The following is a 24,390-nucleotide window of genomic DNA, read 5'->3' on the forward strand; positions in this document are numbered from 1 at the left end:
TCATTGCAGATGGCGCGATATAAAGCGTGGCTAATAAAACTAAACAAAACAAAAGTAAGCTAAATTAAACTGAATAATGTTATACAATTATAACTTTGATAATTTAATTGGATTTATAATGTTAAATCCAGTTTTCAAAAATATTGAAGGTTTCTTTAGATCTAATGAAGAAACTTTGAAATAAAATTGTTAAAATGATGGGCGTAAAAGGACAGATACCTCTTTTGTGCAATCCATTGGTAACTTTAATTTAAAAATATTAACTCGAAAATGGGTCAATGGAATTTGTTTAAGCTGGTACCTTTTTCAGAGAATCAAACTCATACATAATTTTCTTCTTACAAACATATGTAGTTTACAGAATGTTAACCGTTTTAACCGATTGACTTTGGAGTTCCTAAATTTTAGACCGCGATTCACCCCCTCGTAGACAAGAGAGAAAGAGAGGATGTCTCAAAAGAGCAGGAGAGAGAAAAACAATTCCCTCTCTCTCAGTCTTCTTCTTCTTTCTTTCAATTCCAATCAACAACCGTTTATTTCTCTTTCTCGTAACGCGAAATTCACTCTGTTTTTTGCAGCGCGCGCGGTCGCATCGAGGCGGAGAAAGCGCACAGCGGAGAACGTTAACGAGAATCACCGAAAAACAGAGAACTGAAACGAGAAAACAGAATCAAAAAACAGCACAAAACGCTGATCAGAATCGCTGAATTAAATAAAATTAAAATGCGGAGGTGAAATACGTGAAATAATTCAATTAATTCATTTTGCGAACAACACAACGTTAAAAGAAAAATGGTTGTATTTTGTTGTTACGTGAACGTTGCGTTTTTGAATTTATGAATCAATTTTTTGTTGCCTCCCGCCGCGTATTATTTTCTCATTATTTTTTTGGCACTTTTTTTTACTGTGTATGTGAAGACAACAACAATAATAATAATGGTAACAAAAACAACAGCAACAACAAAACATAAACAACTACAGTAAACAGACTAAAACAACGGCAGAAAGCGGCTAAAAACAACGTAAATATAAAGTTCTACGCTCTCTTTATTACGTTACGTTTTGCTAATTTTTTTGTGTTTTAGTGTTTTTTTGAAATATTTTTTAGTTTTTTTTTATTCGGGGATGGTGTTTAGTTTTGTTGTGTAGTTAGTTGGGCCAATTAGCATTTTGGTGTCACGGTGTTTGCTTATTGGGATATGACAAAATTCAACAAAGCGGTGCAAAATAATAAGATAAAAAAATCCAGTGGCAAGAAGCAGAAAAGCCGCAACGTAGAGAGCGAGAGAGCGCGAGAGCGAGTTTGTGGTAAAAAATTACACTGATAAAAAAAATGTTAATTGTAGTTTGTCTTCTGAGATGTTATATAAACAGATTGTGCGTCATCCGCAATGAACAAAATGCAAAATTCAGCTTTGTTTAAAGAGTGTTTTTTTTATATATTTTAAAGATTTTTTTCATTTTATGTGTATGTCATATTTTTTCAGTGTAATAAGTTAACAAACTGACGACGTGTTTTTTTGGTCTAAGGAAGAGAGAGAGAGAGAGAAAGAGAGCGAAGCTGGGTGGTAAAATGAACAAGGAAGTGAAATAGGAGGGGGATTGGGGAAAAGCAAGAGAGCGTTTCATTGATTTTTCCCACTGAGAGCGCGAGAGCAGGAAAACAAAGGAAAAACTTGTCTCGGCGTGACTGCAATTCATAATTAGATGGCGGCAATTGTAATAAAAACAAAAACACAAGCAAATACAAATACAAAAATCCAAAACGGGTTACCCCCTCGCCGTCCCCTTCTTGCCCACCTGCCGCCTTGCGCCCCCCTCCTCCCGAAAAAGCCACCACCAAAACCAAATTCTGTGTCTCTCTTTTTCGACCACCAACAAAAAGTTGGGTAAAAAAAACAACGATAAAACACCAACAACAACAATGAGAGAACGTGGGCAAAATGACGGGGAATTTAAGTTAGTTAGTTAAGCCGAAATTTAAAGGCCCTACGTTCTATGAGAACATGTAACTAATTGTTACAAAAATTCAATAAAATCTTCTTATCCTGAAATTCTGATCAACTTGATTTACTTTTTTAAATTTACAGTTAATCATTTTTAAATTATAATTTGTATATCCTGTAATAAACAGCGAACCTTAATAATTTAGTAAAAATAGAACATGATTCGTTTTATTTAACTATAACTAATAGAATTTTTATTGAAATGTAATCTAACAAAAAAATGAACTTCAACAAACATTTTAGCGAATTTACATAATTATAATTGCCATTTTCAATTTAATTTAATAATTCAAAGAAACTATAATCTTTTTTATTTACATTTTCGGGTTTGTTTTTTCTGATATACACCGTTAAGATAATTAAAACTGTTATTTTAAATTTAAATGATATTTTATAGGTTATACATAATTTTTGGCGATTAAAACAATAATGTAACTCAATATAAATCAAGAGAATATTCTCCGTAATTTCAAAGAAACGTATATATAAATTTCCTAACCATTTTTTAGCCACGAACAGAGGAAGTTGAATGGCGGTTCTACTGATCTTCTTGATCGATTGAACGCGTGACTTTCATTTCCAAGTATCTTTATTTTATTTCGTAACGAAATTACCAACTTCTCTTTCTCTCCCTCTCTCGTTCGCTCTTTTACCGGTTCTCCCCCTCTCTTTTGGCCATAAAAAATAACAACTACAAAAAGTGGTAGCAGCTCAAAGCCAACAAGCAAAGCAAATGAAACGCAATGAGACTCGCTCTCCGTATTGGAATTTTTTCTGTTGACGTGCAATTAGCAAAGTGGCCGCATTCAAAAATCCGTAAGCAAAACTCGGAATCGTATAAAGAACAAACAAAAAAGAAGAATCACCTGCTCTATTCAAACCAAAAAAAAAGTAGTACCTACTAGCCACCAACAAAATTTTAAAAGAAAACAAAAGTTATAAGAAACCAGTCATTGCTGCTGTGCCTGTTTTTTGCCACGCCGGTTTTTCTTCTTTGGTTTTTTTTTCTAATTATTTCTTCGTTTTCGTACTGTTTATCATACAATTTAAGTGTATTTGAAACAAAAAAGAGCTTGCCCATAGTAGAAGAATGTAAAACTGCATTTCTGTAAGCCCAAAAAAATTTCCCCTCTAAATGCCCTTCACTTCCTTCCTTTTCCCCAAAAAAAAAAGTATGAGCAGATATTACACAATTTTTGTATACAAAAAATCCTGCTTTCTTGATAACCTTCAGTTTTTTTTATATAGTTGAGATTTATGTACACAATAAAAATGTATAAACATTTTGCTAAGCTATTTTAGTAATCAAAATTTAAAATATTTCGGTAGTGGCTAAGTTTTTAAAATGGTAAATATATAGTTCAAATTTTCATACATCATTTTTTTTTTTTGCATAAAAATTGCCTTAAGAAATAGTTAACTTATTAAATCATAAGGCAGTTAACAAATTTCCACCCCAACCAAACTGGATTGCAAATAGAACGCTGTCTTCTTAGACATTTTTCCAATAAAACCCCTCGAAGAGTTTTCTTTTAACACAGCTGCGTTTCTTTTATAGCCTTTCCATCGCCAGCTGAATCAAAAGCACACCTTGTTCTTCAGGTGTGTCAGCGTTATATATGTACGCTATTTTTTACTAGCCTCGTTCAGTGGTGTTTGCTGAACGTTTTAGAACTTCGAGGCTTCGACAGTTTTCCCATGGTTTTTCCAGCACTTTAAGTACGGCGGGGCATTAACCCCAGTCTTATCGTCGGTGCGTGACGAGCCAAGAAAACTATAGCTAATATACAAAGTGTTTATGCCAACTGACCAACAGAAGCATAAGCTAATGAAATGGATCATTGGCCAAGTTCCACATAGATAAATACGCTAAAACGTGGTTTTACATTAATCTGGGTCTAGATCTTGCCGGGAGTTAATGCAAGTCAGTTCAGCTCAGATAATGCATACAGAAAAAAAAACCAACCAAAATAACAAATAAAACGAAAATTATAAATGCACATAAATTCCCCAGACAATTTTCCACTTTGCTCTGTGAGCAGCCAAGAAGTGAATGAATAATGGAACGAAAATTTGCTCCATCAAGCACGTGTATGCCGCCCTGTCCCCCCAAAACCCATACCAAACCGAACCCCTCACATCCACGCCCCTGCAAACCACTAACACCCCTCCCCCTTAAAAACAAAACCTAAATCCCCCGAAACTTAACCCATGGCAGATCAAACGAATATTTAGAATTTTGCTTTGTAGCTGGATTATATGTAAAATAAGAATTTAATTTAATTTTTTATGTACCTACTCATTTTAATTTTGAATTATCAAAACCAGCACGGTGCGTTTTATGGCCTTAGGGAGGTTTAAATAAATGAGATTAAATATACTGAGGCAACAACAAATGTATTGATAAACACTTAAACAATAATGGAAACAGATGCATCATATTATTTATTAGGTTTAGTTCTGAAACTATTAATAAATTACACAACATGAAAAGATAGAATTTAACAGTTTTCTCACACTAAGTAATTTGCATTTAACTGAGTAAAAAAATAGTGTAAAAAATATACTTAAATCAGGCTTTAAACTGACCTACGCCTCTGAAACGCACTGTACCCAATCATACCGGAGTTATTGCATTCGTACTCATGTACCTATTTCTCTTTCTCTCTTTTTTTATGTATGTCACCACCACAACCACCACACCAAAAATCACCAAAACCTCAATCAAAATAATTGAAAAATATTTAAAATTTTTTATAAAGTGTGCAATTAAAATATATAACCAAGTATTATATCAAAAAATAATGCAAATTTTGATAAGTGTCGACGGGAAATGTTGCTCAATATGAGCCAAAAAAGCAGCAACAACAACGACAGAATAATAGCTGCCCCACAACAACAACAACAGCAAATTAAAATTGAAAAAGTGCAACAGCACAAATGATGCATATATAAAATAAAATCAAAATAGCAAACAAAACAAAAAATCCAGCCAAAAAAATTAAAAATTTGAAATAATAATTTTTTCCTCCCCTCCAATTGCCTGGCAATATCTAATTGTTTATATATATATATATAGCATTACCATCTTCATATATATCTATTATATATGTAAATGTATTATATATTTGTGTATCTGTGTGTGTGTATTTTCGTGTGCATTCCATCCATTAATTCTATAACTCAATTTATGTAAAACAAAACAAAAATAAATAAAAACCAAACACAAAAAAAAAATAAATAAAAACGAAAAACAAACAACAAAAAACCGCATGTAAGCCGCGTAAAACTAAATAAATAAATAAATTTACAACTTACAATTTACAATTAACACCCGTGAATCAAACAAAATAATCTGAACCAAAAATCGTGCACCAAAATGGCGGACATCATGCGTCCGCCGTACAGTGAGATCAAGCGGCCGGACGAAATCGTCAGAATGACAACCGCCGACAATCTCAAGTTCGCCGTCCTCATCGGCCTCATCGAGGTTGGCCAGGTGACCAACCGGGAGGTGGTCAATACCGTACTGCATTTGGTAAGTGCCAATTAACCACATTAGCTATATTTATAACAGGTTTTGTTACTTTTGGCCGAAATCACCAAGAGTTGGCCAAATATCGACAGCTGTATCATAATTACCAAATTGTGTTTGTTGTAGTCTTTTACCAAGGCCTTTATTTTAAAATGTTTTGATAGTTTTAATGATAATTTTCATCAGCATTTCACATTTATGAAAAATATATTTTAAATCAATTTGGTCACCTTTGCCCACCTCTTAAGAATATTAAAATTTTTTTAAATGTTTTAAATTAAAGAATAAGCAAAAGAATAAGCAAAAGAATGAGCTTTCCATATTTCTAAAATTTGATTTTAGTCGAACCAACTCCTTTCAGCTTATTAATTTGGGTAATTTTATTATAATTTAAAAATGGTAAGGGTCATTGCTTTTCTGGGTCATAACATTGAAGTGAGATCAGAAAAGTGATTTGGTCAACGCATTGCTTGGAACTCGTCCAAACTGGTGCTTTATGGGTTCCATATGAGCTCACAAATGAGAAAACATTGAGTTAGACATTAAAACAAATTGAAGCAGTCCACAATTAGCCCAAAGTTGAAGTTAAATTAAAAACAAAACAACTTAACAGCTTTTTTCAAGGCTGAAACCACTTATCAAAAATTATATGTAAAACGAAACATTGTTTGTAGGTTATACAAAACACACACTTTTTAAATATATTCGCATCTTAAAGCTCTACATCCATTAACAAAATAAATAGCATAAAAATTAATATTCATGCAGGTCAATGCGATGCGCACAAAAACTAAATGCGGTTTAATTACATTCAGGTGTCGCAATGTTGCGTAAATAAAATTAAAATCATATTATATCATTGAAAATTGTCTGCCACATTTAATTTGGCTTGAAAACTTTAAGAGCCTGACAATTAAAATGGGAGAAAAAAAAGTTCACTTCAAATCTCGACAGCAATTTAACTCTCTGTTTAGAAAGTAATTTCCTCACACAGCAAGACCGACTTTTTCTCATTCCCATTAGAGGAAAATTAACATTTCCAGCAAGCCGCAAATGCAAAGGATAAGAAGGGGGTGGTGTGTGGGTGGTTGTGTGGGTGATTGTGTGGGAGGTTTTTGGAGGTCGCTGTGAATGTGGGTTAAATTATAAGAAGTATGCCAAAAATCTCGCCCGACTGTGGGGCTCTGATTAGGATCAAAAGACTGGGGACTAAGACAATGTCTATGCCAACTTGTCTTCTTCCTGTCATGGCATTTTCCAACCCCCACATTTTCCCTCCCACAACATTTCCACCCTCCTTAGATTTTCCCCAACACCCTCACGTGGAGAACATTATTATTATAACATATTTAAATTTCTAAAGCTTAATGAAAACACGACACCGTCGCTCATCATTACCGCTCAGTTTTTTCCGCCCCCTCGTGAAAATGAGAAAAACCCAGCGTCAACTGAACAGTCTCCGCCAGGTGGCGCTGCCACTCAGTCGGAAAAGTTATCCGAGTTCCAGCGAAAAAAAAAATTATAAGAAAAACAGCACCTCCACCAAAATGAGGGGCCACTTATTTGGCGTTGGCTCAGCTGAAAATATGGAAAATATATTTATACGCCTACAGTGGAAAAAATTGCAATCTACTTTGGAAGTGAAGTCAATTTTTTTCACCGACTTAACACTCAGAAGGGTTGTGTTTGAACCCCCAAATCGTGCTGCGGATCTGACATAATAATTGAATGTTGTTTTTAAATCAAACAAAAAAATGTATATTCTAAATTAAAAGGTATTTTCCATCTGTAGAAAAGTCAACAAAAATGGGCAAATTAGGCAAACGAAAGGGGTAATGAAAAGTATTAGAGGGTGTAGTTTGGTGAGTGCCTCGTAATAAGAAATTTTATAGAAATTGAATTAAAGTTCGTCATCCGCTCAGTGGCGTCGTCGCCGTCGTCGTCGTTTCCATCGCACTCGAATAGCCCCAGATAAGATAAGCGCAGCCAACCCGGCAGATAAATTGTAGATACAGACCGGTACACAGGTGCACACACCTATATAAATATAAAGCAAAAGCGGAATGTGTGCCAAGTGGGGGAATATATATGTACGTACAAACCCATATAGGTACATTATATGGCACGATCTGATAAGCGTGAAAAAATGCGTTGACGTGTTCCAATGCCAGCTACAGACTCGAAAAACTCTCCTCGCCGCCCAAAAAATTTGTGCCGCACAGATAAAAAATAAAAAAAAAAGTGAAAAATGTAGGAAAGTACCCACTCCATGTAAGAACCATGAAAAAACCCCCCGAAGACATCGCAAACCCTGAAAATCAATAGAAACAACGTGGTCGATTAATGTTTATGGATATGGAGGTGCTAATGGATGGCAAGGTTGATAGGGATATGAGTAGAAATATGGATATGGATAAATTAGATTGGAGTAGGTAAGGTAGGACTAGAACTAGGGGGTTTTATTTTGGTAATGGAAACGATTTATCGTATCTCACAGATACGATGGTGGATAATGGATGGCTACAAATTTGGAAATTCCATTTGGTTAAGGTTTTTAGCTGATTAAAGTACAGATAATTTGGTTTTTGCAAATATAAGTTTAGTGTGACCAAAAATGTAGTTTTAAGGCATTGCTAACTTTTAGTATTCAGCTTAAATAATTAATCAATCATTTTTTTTTTTTGCTATTATTTGTATCAGCCAAAATTTGATGCACGTAATTTTAATTTAACTTTATATGCATTATATAAATTTTGTATTTATTGGATTCTTAAATTGTTATTAAAAGTTATGAAGAGGCCACAAACTTGATCCATTTGCCTTGGGATCATGCATTAATTTTCTCTCCTTAAGAGCTTTTTTCTGTTTAAGTTTTTTTACGGCCCCACCTCAACAAAAACGAAACCAATCCGAAGTGAACTCAACTCATTTGGCTCACTTGAGGGTCACTCGCCATGTTGGCTTAATCGGTCATTGGGCTTGTTATACGGCTCAATTATGCCCGTTTTGCCATGTGGCGCATTTGCTTCTGGCCCTCAGCAACTCCCTCTCACACCCCCGCACTCCCCCTGTTCTGGCCACGGGCCATGGGCCATGGGCGGTCCACCCTCTTGCAAAAGACCACCCACCCACCAAACCACCACCACCTCTCTTGAGTCCAGAGTTTCAGAGCCTTCTGTTGGTGTCACGTGCAAGAGAGGCGAAAGCCTTTTAATCGATTTCTCGTTTTCCCTGCTCCGCTAGTAAAATAATCGTTTAATGCAAATCGCTTTCTGTTAAGCCCCTAAAAATAAGAAGGTATTTCTTGCATTAAAAATCCAAGAGGGAAATGCATAAAAAGGATAACGACTCGGTTGTGTTTTGTCAATGTTTTATTCTTGCTCCTTTTTTAATTACATTTTATTTGAGTTGAAAAACACTTCCTTGAAATTTAATTAGGAATTTACAAATAGAAGTGGTCGTAAAGTTATTGGACCCTTGCAGATGGTGTAAATGATACAAATTTTAGCTTTATTGTATTTTCAAAAATAGGAATACACTTTGTTCATTGTTAACATTTTCCAAAAGTCGGTTTTAGTTTTATAAACATCAGCCGACAAAATAAAGAATTCGAAATTAGTAAGGTACATAATTAATTCAGTTCATAAGGTAATGATAAAACAAAAATGTATTATAATTCTAAGTCTAATTCACATAATACATTTTTGTAAAATAACCATAACGAAATAATTAAATAATACAAAAATATAATGAAATTGGCCTCTGCAGTTAATTAAATGAAATTGAAGTGGTATTCTAAAAACATTCATACCTTCCTCAAATATAATGCATAAGGCAATTAGATGAATTTATAACATCACTTGAACATATAATAGTACTAAACAGCTAATTTAATGCCATGTGTAAATTCACCATATGAAAATTTGTTTTATAAATATTATCTGGATACATATTTGCACACATTCGTTTCACAATCAGCGATTGTTGTCGAAAAGGCAGAAAAAAAAAATAAAATAAAAGGTGGAGTAGGTTGTTCTTCTCCACATTTATTTGGTACTTTGCTTTTCACCCTTCTCTATTTATCTTATTCTACGTAATTCCCCTTTTTGTTTAGTTCGCTCTTCACCTTTACATATCATTTTCTGGCTGATAAAGTCGTTCAGAACGAAGAAAAAAAGGTGGAAAAATACAAAAAAAAAAAAGAAATGAGGGTTCTACTAAATAATGTACGAACATACTTTGCTACTTTTACTTAATTTAATTAACGGCCCGGGCAACGACAACAACAATAGCAACATGACTTTGACGTCGACGCCTGTCAGCTGTTCAAGTGTCAGAGAGGAAACAATGAAAATAGGCTTTATATTGTTGGCATCCTGATGAAGGACACCGTTGCCAGATGAGAGGGGGTGGTTTTAGGGGGTGGCGGCGACGAGTGGGTAGATTTGGCGGCCGCAAAGAACACAGAAAAAAATTACAGAGTTTCTAAGCTTATTATTTTAAAACTTTCTTTTAAATATAGCTTACAAAGAATATGAAAACAATTCTTTATTGCTCTGCATATTTAAAACTAATCTTAAATTAAAAATGAACTAAGTAACAAAAGTACTAATACGTGTAATAATAATATTCACAATAAATAGAAAACTTGGTATTCAATAAAATTCGTGATAAATGATCTTTCGATCTAGTAATTTTTCGAAATTTAACAAATAGTCATACATTATTAAGGCATATTATAACTAGTATTAAAATGAACAAATAGCCAAAGTTAAACTACTAATATAAAGTCATGATTATTATTTGTATAAAATATTTTTAAATAATATTATTTTTGTAAATTTAATTTAAAAAAAAACTTTTTTTTTCCGTGACTAAGTAAAAAGTGGAGAGCAAGGAAAGAAAGTGAAATGAAGAACAAAGGGAGAGAGCGAAAGGAAAACTTGCCTAGACAACGTGTGGAATGCAAGTGGGTGGATCAATTTTCGGGGGGGGACTCCCACCTCCCCTCAACCATCCCCTCTTTTTTTTATCCCCTTTTGCCCTCTCTTATCAGCCAAACGAAATGAAACGTCACTAACTTCTTCTTCTTGTGAAAACGAAACGTTAACGTTAATACAAAAACAAACAACAGGGATGGGCCGTTCGCCCTTTCTCGCTTGCTCTTTCACCCTCTGCACCTCTCTCTCTCTCGCTCTCCCCTTCAACCCTAAATGGAAAATTAAACAACAACAAAACGCGACGAGAGACGGCGCCGCTCTGTCCTCAGTTTTGTTTTTGCTTTTGCTTTTCCTTTTGGCCAACTGCTTCTGTTACGCGCCCCTTCCACACTTTCCCCACTTTCACCCCCTTGCTTCCCCCAGTTTTTGGCCTGTTCTGGAATGAAATCGAATGGTTTTGGGCTGCTTTCTCGTACTTTTGCCAGCAGCAGCACCTATAACAAAAACAACAGTGATAAAAACAACAACTGGAGTACCCTTGCACAATGGTCAACAATATACGAAATTGGTTCACATAACTACAAAAGATTTCCAAATAATATTTGCAATACGATAGTTTCAATACGATAGTTTCAAACATTTAATTTTAAATTTGTTAAGCTGTATAATATAAAAGTGCATTACCAGTGCTGCAGATGCGCGTTGTACTTTTTCGAACACAACATTAGAATTATTCACATGAATTCAATAAACTAGGCTAGTGAATTTTTTTTTTTCAGCAAATGCAAAAAACATTTATGAAAACAAATCAACGACTTTTTCCCACTGCGCCCAACGCATTTAAGATTCACAGCCAGTTGGAAAACGTGGCCACCAAAGGCGTTTCCCATGTGGGCGGTGGGTGGTTTGTTGGATGGATGGATGGGTTCACAAAACAGCACAAGGGAGGAGCGGCTGAGTGTGGGAGTGGCAGGGGCGTGGGCGGGAAAATAGGTGGCAAGGGGGTTGGTTGGGAGCCGCGCCAAAACGAAGACACGACAACCGCAAGAGATTTAACGACCAATAAAGAACAACGCAATGTTATTTAAGGACGAGTCTACGACTGAAGGGATTCTCGCATGCGCCCGCCGCATTACGCATTACGTGGGCACGTAAAGCCGGGAAAATCTAGCTACGGGTTTTTGGGCGGTACGACAGACTACGGACGTATTATGTGTAACCGGTAGCCATTTCATCGGCCCTTTGATTGCACGGCTCGACCATTGGTTCAGGCTGTGTGTTTTAAATGCACTTTCCAGAAGAGCATAACTAGTTTGGCAGGTCATTTGGTTATTAATTATCAGCACTCAATTTATTCCAGAATGGGCTTATAAATAAAGGCGACTCTGATACAAGCTGGAAACAAATTATTCGTATATTTTTGACCTATCAATCCATCTCTTAGAATTTCTATGTTCTTAATTTCTAAAACATAATATGTTTAAAATATAATTTTAATTCAAAGTTTATAATTTTTTGAAATTACTTTTCTTTAAGAGTAGTTTCATTGCCGGTTATCTAAAATATTATTTTCCATTAGTTTTCCGTGTTTGGGCTTGTTGTGGGGATGGTGGAAGGTTAGAAGGGAGGAGAGGGTGGATAAATTGAAGGCGTGACACATTTATGGGCACATTGTGTAACGCAACGTGGCAAGCTGATGAAAACTTCTGTGGCAGCAACTGTGGAACTTCATTAACGTCATTATCAGTGTGTGGCTCACTTCGTAAGTGTGCAAGGAAAAAGAAGTCGAAGCGTAGTGGAGGTTGTGGTGGAAAATCGAGGAAATGGAGGGTCTACCCACATCGATACACCCCTGCACCACCCGTTGCAACCACTGGCTTATAATGCCTCTTGGCCAGTGGTCACATTTGTTTTTTCTCCTCAAAACAACGTTCGAATTTAAGGGACCCCATATGTTTCTGACACTTTGAAATATAATTTCGCCTTGCTATTTATCGTTTTTGTTTTATAACTTAAATATATTATTTAATATATGTATAAGAATATTTTCAAACTTAATAATTTAACTTATATTTGTTGATTCGATTTTTTAAAGTACGTAATGCAATAAATATAATTTCAAAATATTTATTAATCTAGCAATAATAGTAATCTTTAACAAATAGCACTTAATGAATTCATCTACTTTTTGTTTTTAATAATCCAAATAGTTGCATTTTTGTAAATATTCGTATCTATATTCTCAACTTTTTGTTGTCTATATAAGCCCAGATCTTCTGGCTAATCAAGTTTTATCTACAGAACTTTGATGGCAGCGATAAGAAACTTAATATGGAACCGAGATGTTTCCTCTTCAGATTTTAATAACATTTTCAAGAATGGCGAACACAAAGGGGGCGGGTTTATTGGAGCGTGGGTTGGCAAATTACGTTGACGACAAATGCTGAACCGAAGTCGAAGAAGAAGCAGCAGCAGTGAAAAAACAGCAAATGAAACGTCGAAGAAAAATCAATAAAATTCAATAGGAGGCAAACGGTTTTATGGTCGCTTCGGGTGGCTATATTAGTGATAAAGCTGACGGTAGTGGCGGCAAAAATCTGTTTTAATTTTTTGCGCTGTTGTTTCGCATTTGCCGCCCACCTCTCAATTTCCTTTTTTTGGTGCCCCTTCTTGTCGCCTTTATTTATTTATATGGCATGTATATGGGAAGCCTGATCCTTGGGTTCCCGGACTTTTTTGGGTGGTCCGCAGTCCTCTGTCGCCTGCTTATTTATGTATGTTACTTTGGTGGGGGGAAGGCGGAGAAGTGGGCGGGGCTGGATAATGGATACCATGGGGTAGCAGTACGAAATCGGATTAACATTTGGTTGATGCCGGATGTGTTGAAATTTATCTCGTTCGGCCCTTAAATGATTGCATTTAACTCGTTTTTGTTATTTAAATATAACGTTTCTTTAGGTTTTGTCATCAGATTTGTGAATATAAATTATCCACTATTAATCCTGGTTTTATTTTATACAGTACAGTACAGTAAAGGAGTTTTTGCAGGAATATTTTTTTTAAATGGTCTGTTTAGAATTTAAAAATGATCTGTTAAAAAATGTATTTCTCAATTGAATTCTTAGTACAGGTATGCAGAATGTGATATGTTTTATTTCAGAGTTCGGCATTAACCCCAAAATGGATGTGATTTATTTGTATGTATATTTTATCCTAAATTTTATCTGCATTTTGAATGTCTGACAGGGTCAACAGCTCTATGTGGAGCAATCTTACCGTTCGCTTTGTGCGTTAATCTGCCTGTCAGCGATTCCTTTTCGCCCAGCCGACAATTTTCGCAAAAGTTCTCGAGAGGGGATCTGTAACCTTAACCGAAACCGAAACCGAGACAGAGACCGAAAGAGAAAAGGATACAATAACCATTCCAACCCCCTTGGCCTTATTCCTGTTTTTTATTTTATTCAAGGGACCCCCAACCCCTCCCCTGGAGAGACTTCCGCAGGACACTTCGAGGAATCCTTGGGCTTCCGTGTGCGAAAAGGAATCGTTTGCGATTATGTAATTGACGGCATGGGATGAAAGCTATTAAAGCGTGTTTGCTTCTATTGATTTAATTTAATTTGCCGTAGAAAAGAGGGAAATTATGCGCTTTTTGGTTATTTTATGCTTTTCTATAAAATATTCAATGATAAATAAACATCAACTAAAAACAAGAAAGGAAAGCTAACTTCGGGCGGAGCCGAAGTTGAAATACCCTTGCAGAATATTCTGCAAATTATATTCTCCAAAATCATTCATAATGCATTCTTAATACTCATAAAAAATCCCAACTTCCTAACTTTAAAAACACCAATGTTATGGCATTTCCAATCGTTCAGTTATATGGCAGTTATAGAATATAGTCGGCCGATCCTTATGAAATTTAATATGTCGGATTGATTAGGCAAAAATAAAACCCATAGAAAATCCCAACTTCCTAACTTAACAAACACCAAAGTTATGGCATTTCCGATCAATCAGTTATATGGCAGCTATAAGATATAGTCGGCCGATCCTTATGAAATTTGGTACGTCTGATTGATTGGCCAAATATAAAACCCATAGAAAATCCCAACTTCCTAACTTTACAAACACCAAAGTTATGGCATTTCCGATCAATCAGTTATATGGCAGCTATAAGATATAGTCGGCCGATCCTTATGAAATTTGGTACGTCGGATTGATTGGCCAAATATAAAACCCATAGAAAATCCCAACTTCCTAACTTTACAAACACCAAAGTTATGGCATTTCCGATCAATCAGTTATATGGCAGCTATAAGATATAGTCGGCCGATCCTTATGAAATTTGGTACGTCGAATTGATTGGCCAAATATAAAACCCATAGAAAGTCCCAACTTCCTAACCTAACAAACAGCAGAGTTATGGCATTTCCGATCAATCAGTTATATGGCAGCTATAGGATATAGTCGGCCGATCCCGGCCGTTCCGACTTATATACTGCGTGCAAAGGAAAGAAGGGTGTGTGCAAAGTTTCAATTCGATATCTTTAAAACTGAGAGACTAGTTCGCGTAGAAACAGACAGACGGACAGACAGACGGACAGACGGACAGACGGACATGGCTATATAAACTCATGAGGTGATCCTGATCAAGAATATATATACTTTATAGGGTCGGAGATGTCTCCTTCACTGCGTTGCACACTTTTGACCAAAATTATAATACCCTCTGCAAGGGTATAAAAAGATGGATCACCGACAGATTCAAAATAATATTTAATAAATCTATTTCTATATTAATGCCAATAAGGAAAAGTTCGAGGGGGTTGAATTTTATTGATTGATTTTATTGATGATGATAGCTATGATAGCCATATTCTATGACATATTCTATGACTAAGTACAAATTTTCTTATATGTACCAGAAGCTCAATAACAATTCTAAATTAGGTTTAAAGGTAAATCTGAAAAGATCCTGACGAAATTTGGTATGTCGGATGATTGGCCAAATAAAAAACCCATACAAAATCCCAATTTCCTAACTTTAAAAACACCAATGTTATGACATTTCCGATTGTTCCGTTATATGGCAGCTATAGGATATAGTCGGCCGATCTTTTTGAAATTTGGTAGGTCGGATTGATTGGCCAAAAATAAAACCCATAGAAAATCCCAACTTCCTAATATTACAAACACCAAAGTTATGGCATTTACGATCGTTCAGTTATATGGTAGCTATAGGATATAGTCTGCCGATCCTTATGAAATTTGGTAGGTCGGATTGATTGGCCAAAAATAAAACCCATAGAAAATCCCAACTTCCTAATATTACAAACACCAAGGTTATGGCATTTCCGATCGTTCAGTTATATGGCAGCTATAGGATATAGTCGGCCGATCCTTATAAAATTTGCTAGGTCGAATTGATTGGCCAAAAATAAAACCCATAGAAAATCTCAACTCCCTAACTTTACAAGCACTTAAGTTATGGCATTTCCTATCAATCAGTTGTATGGCAGCTATAGGATATAGTCGGCCGATCCCGGCCGTTCCGACTTATATACTGCGTGCAAAGGAAAGAAGGGTGTGTGCAAAGTTTCAATTCGATATCTTTAAAACTGAGAGACTAGTTCGCGTAGAAACAGACAGACGGACAGACAGACGGACAGACGGACAGACGGACAGACGGACAGACGGACATGCTTATATCAACTCAGGAGGCGATCCTGATCAAGAATATATATACTTTATATGGTCGGAGATGTCTCCTTCACTGCGTTGCACACTTTTGACCAAAATTATAATACCCTCTGCAAGGGTATAAAAAGATGGATCACCGACAGATTCAAAATAATATTTAATAAATCTATTTCTATATTAATGCCAATAAGGAAAAGTTCGAGGGGGTTGAATTTTATTGATTGATTTTATTGATGATGATAGCTATGATAGCCATATTCTATGACATATTCTATGACTAAGTACAAATTTTCTTATATGTACCAGAAGCTCAATAACAATTCTAAATTAGGTTTAAAGGTAAATCTGAAAAGATCCTGACGAAATTTGGTATGTCGGATGATTGGCCAAATAAAAAACCCATACAAAATCCCAATTTCCTAACTTTAAAAACACCAATGTTATGACATTTCCGATTGTTCCGTTATATGGCAGCTATAGGATATAGTCGGCCGATCTTTTTGAAATTTGGTAGGTCGGATTGATTGGCCAAAAATAAAACCCATAGAAAATCCCAACTTCCTAATATTACAAACACCAAAGTTATGGCATTTACGATCGTTCAGTTATATGGTAGCTATAGGATATAGTCTGCCGATCCTTATGAAATTTGGTAGGTCGGATTGATTGGCCAAAAATAAAACCCATAGAAAATCCCAACTTCCTAATATTACAAACACCAAAGTTATGGCATTTCCGATCGTTCAGTTATATGGCAGCTATAGGATATAGTCGGCCGATCCTTATAAAATTTGCTAGGTCGAATTGATTGGCCAAAAATAAAACCCATAGAAAATCTCAACTCCCTAACTTTACAAGCACTTAAGTTATGGCATTTCCTATCAATCAGTTGTATGGCAGCTATAGGATATAGTCGGCCGATCCCGGCCGTTCCGACTTATATACTGCGTGCAAAGGAAAGAAGGGTGTGTGCAAAGTTTCAATTCGATATCTTTAAAACTGAGAGACTAGTTCGCGTAGAAACAGACAGACGGACAGACAGACGGACAGACGGACAGACGGACAGACGGACAGACGGACATGCTTATATCAACTCAGGAGGCGATCCTGATCAAGAATATATATACTTTATATGGTCGGAGATGTCTCCTTCACTGCGTTGCACACTTTTGACCAAAATTATAATACCCTCTGCAAGGGTATAAAAAGATGGATCACCGACAGATTCAAAATAATATTTAATAAATCTATTTCTATATTAATGCCAATAAGGAAAAGTTCGAGGGGGTTGAATTTTATTGATTGATTTTATTGATGATGATAGCTATGATAGCCATATTCTATGACATATTCTATGACTAAGTACAAATTTTCTTATATGTACCAGAAGCTCAATAACAATTCTAAATTAGGTTTAAAGGTAAATCTGAAAAGATCCTGACGAAATTTGGTATGTCGGATGATTGGCCAAATAAAAAACCCATACAAAATCCCAATTTCCTAACTTTAAAAACACCAATGTTATGACATTTCCGATTGTTCCGTTATATGGCAGCTATAGGATATAGTCGGCCGATCTTTTTGAAATTTGGTAGGTCGGATTGATTGGCCAAAAATAAAACCCATAGAAAATCCCAACTTCCTAATATTACAAACACCAAAGTTATGGCATTTACGATCGTTCAGTTATATGGTAGCTATAGGATATAGTCTGCCGATCCTTATGAAATTTGGTAGGTCGGATTGATTGGCCAAAAATAAAACCCATAGAAAATCCCAACTTCCTAATATTACAAACACCAAAGTTATGGCATTTCCGATCGTTCAGTTATATGGCAGCTATAGGATATAGTCGGCCGATCCTTATAAAATTTGCTAGGTCGAATTGATTGGCCAAAAATAAAACCCATAGAAAATCTCAACTCCCTAACTTTACAAGCACTTAAGTTATGGCATTTCCTATCAATCAGTTGTATGGCAGCTATAGGATATAGTCGGCCGATCCCGGCCGTTCCGACTTATATACTGCGTGCAAAGGAAAGAAGGGTGTGTGCAAAGTTTCAATTCGATATCTTTAAAACTGAGAGACTAGTTCGCGTAGAAACAGACAGACGGACAGACAGACGGACAGACGGACAGACGGACAGACGGACAGACGGACAGACGGACATGCTTATATCAACTCAGGAGGCGATCCTGATCAAGAATATATATACTTTATATGGTCGGAGATGTCTCCTTCACTGCGTTGCACACTTTTGACCAAAATTATAATACCCTCTGCAAGGGTATAAAAAGATGGATCACCGACAGATTCAAAATAATATTTAATAAATCTATTTCTATATTAATGCCAATAAGGAAAAGTTCGAGGGGGTTGAATTTTATTGATTGATTTTATTGATGATGATAGCTATGATAGCCATATTCTATGACATATTCTATGACTAAGTACAAATTTTCTTATATGTACCAGAAGCTCAATAACAATTCTAAATTAGGTTTAAAGGTAAATCTGAAAAGATCCTGACGAAATTTGGTATGTCGGATGATTGGCCAAATAAAAAACCCATACAAAATCCCAATTTCCTAACTTTAAAAACACCAATGTTATGACATTTCCGATTGTTCCGTTATATGGCAGCTATAGGATATAGTCGGCCGATCTTTTTGAAATTTGGTAGGTCGGATTGATTGGCCAAAAATAAAACCCATAGAAAATCCCAACTTCCTAATATTACAAACACCAAAGTTATGGCATTTACGATCGTTCAGTTATATGGTAGCTATAGGATATAGTCTGCCGATCCTTATGAAATTTGGTAGGTCGGATTGATTGGCCAAAAATAAAACCCATAGAAAATCCCAACTTCCTAATATTACAAACACCAAAGTTATGGCATTTCCGATCGTTCAGTTATATGGCAGCTATAGGATATAGTCGGCCGATCCTTATAAAATTTGCTAGGTCGAATTGATTGGCCAAAAATAAAACCCATAGAAAATCTCAACTCCCTAACTTTACAAGCACTTAAGTTATGGCATTTCCTATCAATCAGTTGTATGGCAGCTATAGGATATAGTCGGCCGATCCCGGCCGTTCCGACTTATATACTGCGTGCAAAGGAAAGAAGGGTGTGTGCAAAGTTTCAATTCGATATCTTTAAAACTGAGAGACTAGTTCGCGTAGAAACAGACAGACGGACAGACAGACGGACAGACGGACAGACGGACAGACGGACAGACGGACATGCTTATATCAACTCAGGAGGCGATCCTGATCAAGAATATATATACTTTATATGGTCGGAGATGTCTCCTTCACTGCGTTGCACACTTTTGACCAAAATTATAATACCCTCTGCAAGGGTATAATAAATCTATTTCTATATTAATGCCAATAAGGAAAAGTTCGAGGGGGTTGAATTTTATTGATTGATTTTATTGATGATGATAGCTATGATAGCCATATTCTATGACATATTCTATGACTAAGTACAAATTTTCTTATATGTACCAGAAGCTCAATAACAATTCTAAATTAGGTTTAAAGGTAAATCTGAAAAGATCCTGACGAAATTTGGTATGTCGGATGATTGGCCAAATAAAAAACCCATACAAAATCCCAATTTCCTAACTTTAAAAACACCAATGTTATGACATTTCCGATTGTTCCGTTATATGGCAGCTATAGGATATAGTCGGCCGATCTTTTTGAAATTTGGTAGGTCGGATTGATTGGCCAAAAATAAAACCCATAGAAAATCCCAACTTCCTAATATTACAAACACCAAAGTTATGGCATTTACGATCGTTCAGTTATATGGTAGCTATAGGATATAGTCTGCCGATCCTTATGAAATTTGGTAGGTCGGATTGATTGGCCAAAAATAAAACCCATAGAAAATCCCAACTTCCTAATATTACAAACACCAAGGTTATGGCATTTCCGATCGTTCAGTTATATGGCAGCTATAGGATATAGTCGGCCGATCCTTATAAAATTTGCTAGGTCGAATTGATTGGCCAAAAATAAAACCCATAGAAAATCTCAACTCCCTAACTTTACAAGCACTTAAGTTATGGCATTTCCTATCAATCAGTTGTATGGCAGCTATAGGATATAGTCGGCCGATCCCGGCCGTTCCGACTTATATACTGCGTGCAAAGGAAAGAAGGGTGTGTGCAAAGTTTCAATTCGATATCTTTAAAACTGAGAGACTAGTTCGCGTAGAAACAGACAGACGGACAGACAGACGGACAGACGGACAGACGGACAGACGGACAGACGGACATGCTTATATCAACTCAGGAGGCGATCCTGATCAAGAATATATATACTTTATATGGTCGGAGATGTCTTCTTCACTGCGTTGCACACTTTTGACCAAAATTATAATACCCTCTGCAAGGGTATAAAAACTTTTCAATAATTTAAATTCCTTTCTAATTTTTCAAATTAAAGCATTATTTGATTAAAGCTTTTTTTTGTACTTGGGTCTCTTCTGAAACATTTTAGTAAATAACTGCTTGACTTTGTTTCAAGTTTAAATATCACACACTAGATGTCAATTGGCCGGGGGAAATGGAAATCCTGCGGCACTTAATTGATTGTATAATACTTTCCGATGACTGCACTGCAGTCATGATGTCCAAGGACATATATACATATATATATATACATTAAATATATATACGCAGCAGGTCCTGCGTCTAATGGCGATTTTATTTTCTCTTTCCCGTCTCTTGATGGCTTTTCAAATAAAATGCAAACATAAATGCGAACCGAGCCAGCGGTTGAGTGCAAATAAAAGCGAAAATCTTGCCAATTGAGCTGAACAGATTCTTTTTTTTTTTGTTTTTCTTCAGCGGAGCTTTGGGAAAATTTGGTACAGGGGGTTTCTGCGGAGGGGTAGAAAAATGGGCGGGGGTAGAACCCACAGGGGAGCCGTGACTCGGTGGATTTTGGCCATTTGCGTTTAGCCAGAATTGCGTTGTCAGGACTTAACGATGACACGAGCCTACAATTCGAGAAAAGAAAAGAAACACAGAATTATTATAAATCATTCATGATATTTTCTTATCTTTCCGCAGACTTACAATATTTTATTCTCTTTCTTGCGATTGCATTTTTATCAGACAAAGAAATTTTGTACATATTTTTGTAAGATAATTCGTTGAACTTTTAATTACTATTTTTTTAAATATATTTATTTAAAAATATATTTTTTTCTTATTTCAACCATATGTTTTGCTTTTATTTATTTACTTTTGTTAATTTTTTTTACTCTCAAATTTTATTAATATTGCTTTTAAATGTTTTCTATTTGTTTTCTTTTAAATTTCTTCCGTATTTATTCTGTCTCTTTCCTATCTCTTTTAATTTATATGCTTTCTTTTTTTTCTCTTTTTCTTTTCTCACTGCACTGCGGATATTTTCATTTTGTTGCCATCTCTCAGCGGCAAGGCAAATCGAATCAATCATCAAATCAGTGGGGTGAGGGTCAGCTCCCCGATTTTCCCCAGTTTTCCCATCTCCTTCAAGTGCAGAATGTTGCATGCATAAATGAATGACATATATTTCACATCTTCGCCGCTCCCTCAAAGGAAAAGTGGCAGAGGAAAACGTTAACATTTTTTACCGCCCCTATTTTTTCCCTTTTTTTTTTGCTGGTGAAAAAGCGGTTTGAGGCCAATCAATATGTTTGCACGGGGGAGCAGAAAAAAATAGAATTGCGCTGCAACAGTTGGAAAATACTCTGGCAAAAGTAAATTAAATAAAAATTCCATTTCAGAATAAAGTGAAAAAAATAACTTAAGAAAACATGTGAGCATTTTTAATATGTCAAAAAATATATATTGAAATGATTGCTTAAATAAACAAGGATAGCTCAACGCCGAACAATGAAATCCAACTATATTAAAAAAAAAGAGTTTGCAGGAATGCACAAAATATAATTTTTGTAGTCAAACTAAATAAGCAACTTTAAAATTTATTATAAGTTATTTAAATTGACCCCCCAAAAAATAAATCAGTAACTGTGTACTCTTTTTCTGCCCCAAAACCAGTACAACATGTTCGATAAGAGTTATCAAGGAATTCCCTAGAAAATTAAGAAGGATTCATGTGCCAACCACTCGGTTTAATATCCTTTGCCCTTCTCTCCCTCTTTGAAAGGACTTTCCCTCATATGGTCGTGTAATGTGATTCATAATTTATATAACTTTAATGAACAACATTAATATGCGAATTATGACAAGCCAGGGGACAACGTCCCACGCCTTTGTATCCTTCGTTCGCCACCCTTTTTTGTTATACTGGTAGTCAGGACATGCCGCAAGGACATTGTCCGCCCACATAGTTGTGGGCTGCCCGCCATTGCCAGCTGGACACAAACAGAAAACAAAAAATGTATAAAGAGGGGAAAAAATAAACTGAAAATGAAATGAAATGACAAAAACTCGACAACACTTTTGGGATAACATTGTAAATTTTATTATAGCCCATAGAAAGGATTGTCCCGAGAGTAAGGGAAAGGGCAAAGGATCCCAAAAGGGATTTCGCTGGCGCAAAAAACATAACTAATTTGTTGGGGAGCAAAATCAAATGTGAGTGCGCTCCGTATGGCACAAAGTATATAAATTAATTTACTGGATCCCAAGCTTAGTCGGGGATTACGATAGATAAATGGAAGCAGCACAAGTGGAGTACGGTAGAAATATGCTTAACAATCGCAACAATTTGTCAGGGAAGGTAAGGGATAACAACCCGACACGAATGCGAAACTATTCACATTTAATTAATGGTCAAGTTGGAAACAGTTTTTGTATTTACAAAAAATTAAACAATTTACATTAATTATATTTCCTTTTTTTTAAATGAATGAATCATTTCAGTTTATAAATGCAATTAAAAAGTTAATTCTATCTATTTCCTGGCAAATAAACATTAATTATTGTTATGGCATACAAAAGATAAAATCTCCGAACATTTAGTACCTGGTTTAGTTTATCTTAATCAGCTTTTATCAGTTTTATAGCCCCGCAAACATTTGCCAACTGACTTTTCCAGCTTCCCTGCAGTGTCACAGTTGAAGTCAACCGAATTTGAGCACTCTCTGCGTTCTAAAAATATCAAAATAAACCCGACAGACAGTCGTTCCATGGCAACCCGCCGTGTGTCCGTGTTCTGGTGGTCAGAATGCAGCTCCACTGTAAAAAATATTATACAATATATTATTGCAAAAACATTTTACTTGTAGGTTGATAACATACATTTGCATGCATACAGTTAGCATTAACAAATGTATAGAATTAGGCAAATATTAAGTTTAAAAAATCATTTCGGTAATCTTTTTAACAATTTTCAAACACTAACTAAAACATTTGATTTTGGTTTCGAAGAATAACTGTAAACATTATTGAGGATACTTTTTATAAAAGTTTGATTATTCTTTTGCTTTATACACAAACGACAACAAGTTTACCAAGCGCAAATAGTTTTCTATATAAAATTTTAATTGAATTTATTATATTGCATAAAAAAGGAAATTCAAAAATAAAATAAATTAATGATGTTAAATTTTTTGTTTATGTGTGGTTAAAAGCTAGCTGCCACACACATACTCTGGGGCTTATGTACATTCCTTGACAATCAATATATCCGCTGCATGTGCACATCCGTTTGTCAGACACAACAGCAACATCGGATCGGCAGGAGCAGGAGTAGGAGTAGCAAATTCAGGAGCGACACGGACAAAGGAAAGGTGTGCTGCCAGGTTCATTGTTTGTTGGCCATGTCCAACCATCCTTCCATCCCACTAACCTCCCCGAAAACCGTCTATGTGTCCATCTGTCCATTTGGCCATCAGCTTTCACCTCGCGGGGCTGCTCCTCTCAGTTGACCCAACATTGTCGCCATGTTTTGTGGTTGCAAATGGTTGCGCCGGTCGACCAACAGAAAAGGAATGGCAAAATAAATAACCAATTTCAATATCAGACAGCGATGAGTGCGTAACGCAATATGAATAACGATATAACAAATAAGTCACTAAAGAGAAAAATAAATAAATATTTTTTATCTTCAAGGCTATTTAAAAACTTACATAAAAGTCAAAAGAAGCTAACTTTAAAATAATCTTTATATTTATATAAAATAAATATAGAACAAAAATAATAAAGTAGTTTTTAGTTTTACAATTACAGT

General features: G+C 35.6%; 1 protein-coding gene across 13 annotated transcripts in view; it reads left to right on the forward strand.

The window, feature by feature from the left end:
* Positions 1-564: 564 nt before the first annotated feature.
* Positions 565-24,390, forward strand: part of LOC108047614 (neurobeachin) — a 191,179-nt gene continuing 167,353 nt past the window's right edge. For 12 of the 13 annotated variants that reach the window (XM_044461041.1, XM_044461046.1, XM_044461050.1 and 9 more), the window contains exons 1-2: positions 565-1,022; positions 4,769-5,544. In XM_044461041.1, coding sequence (XP_044316976.1) covers positions 5,386-5,544 — 159 coding nt within the window. In that variant the 5' untranslated portion in view covers positions 565-1,022; positions 4,769-5,385. Of the gene's footprint in view, positions 1,023-2,319; positions 2,823-4,768; positions 5,545-24,390 lie in introns of those variants that run through there. The other variant, XM_044461042.1, reaches the window with a different exon arrangement.

Source organism: Drosophila rhopaloa, unplaced genomic scaffold, assembly GCF_018152115.1.
Source record: "Drosophila rhopaloa isolate 14029-0021.01 unplaced genomic scaffold, ASM1815211v1 contig_3, whole genome shotgun sequence".
Lineage (NCBI taxonomy): Eukaryota > Metazoa > Arthropoda > Insecta > Diptera > Drosophilidae > Drosophila > Drosophila rhopaloa.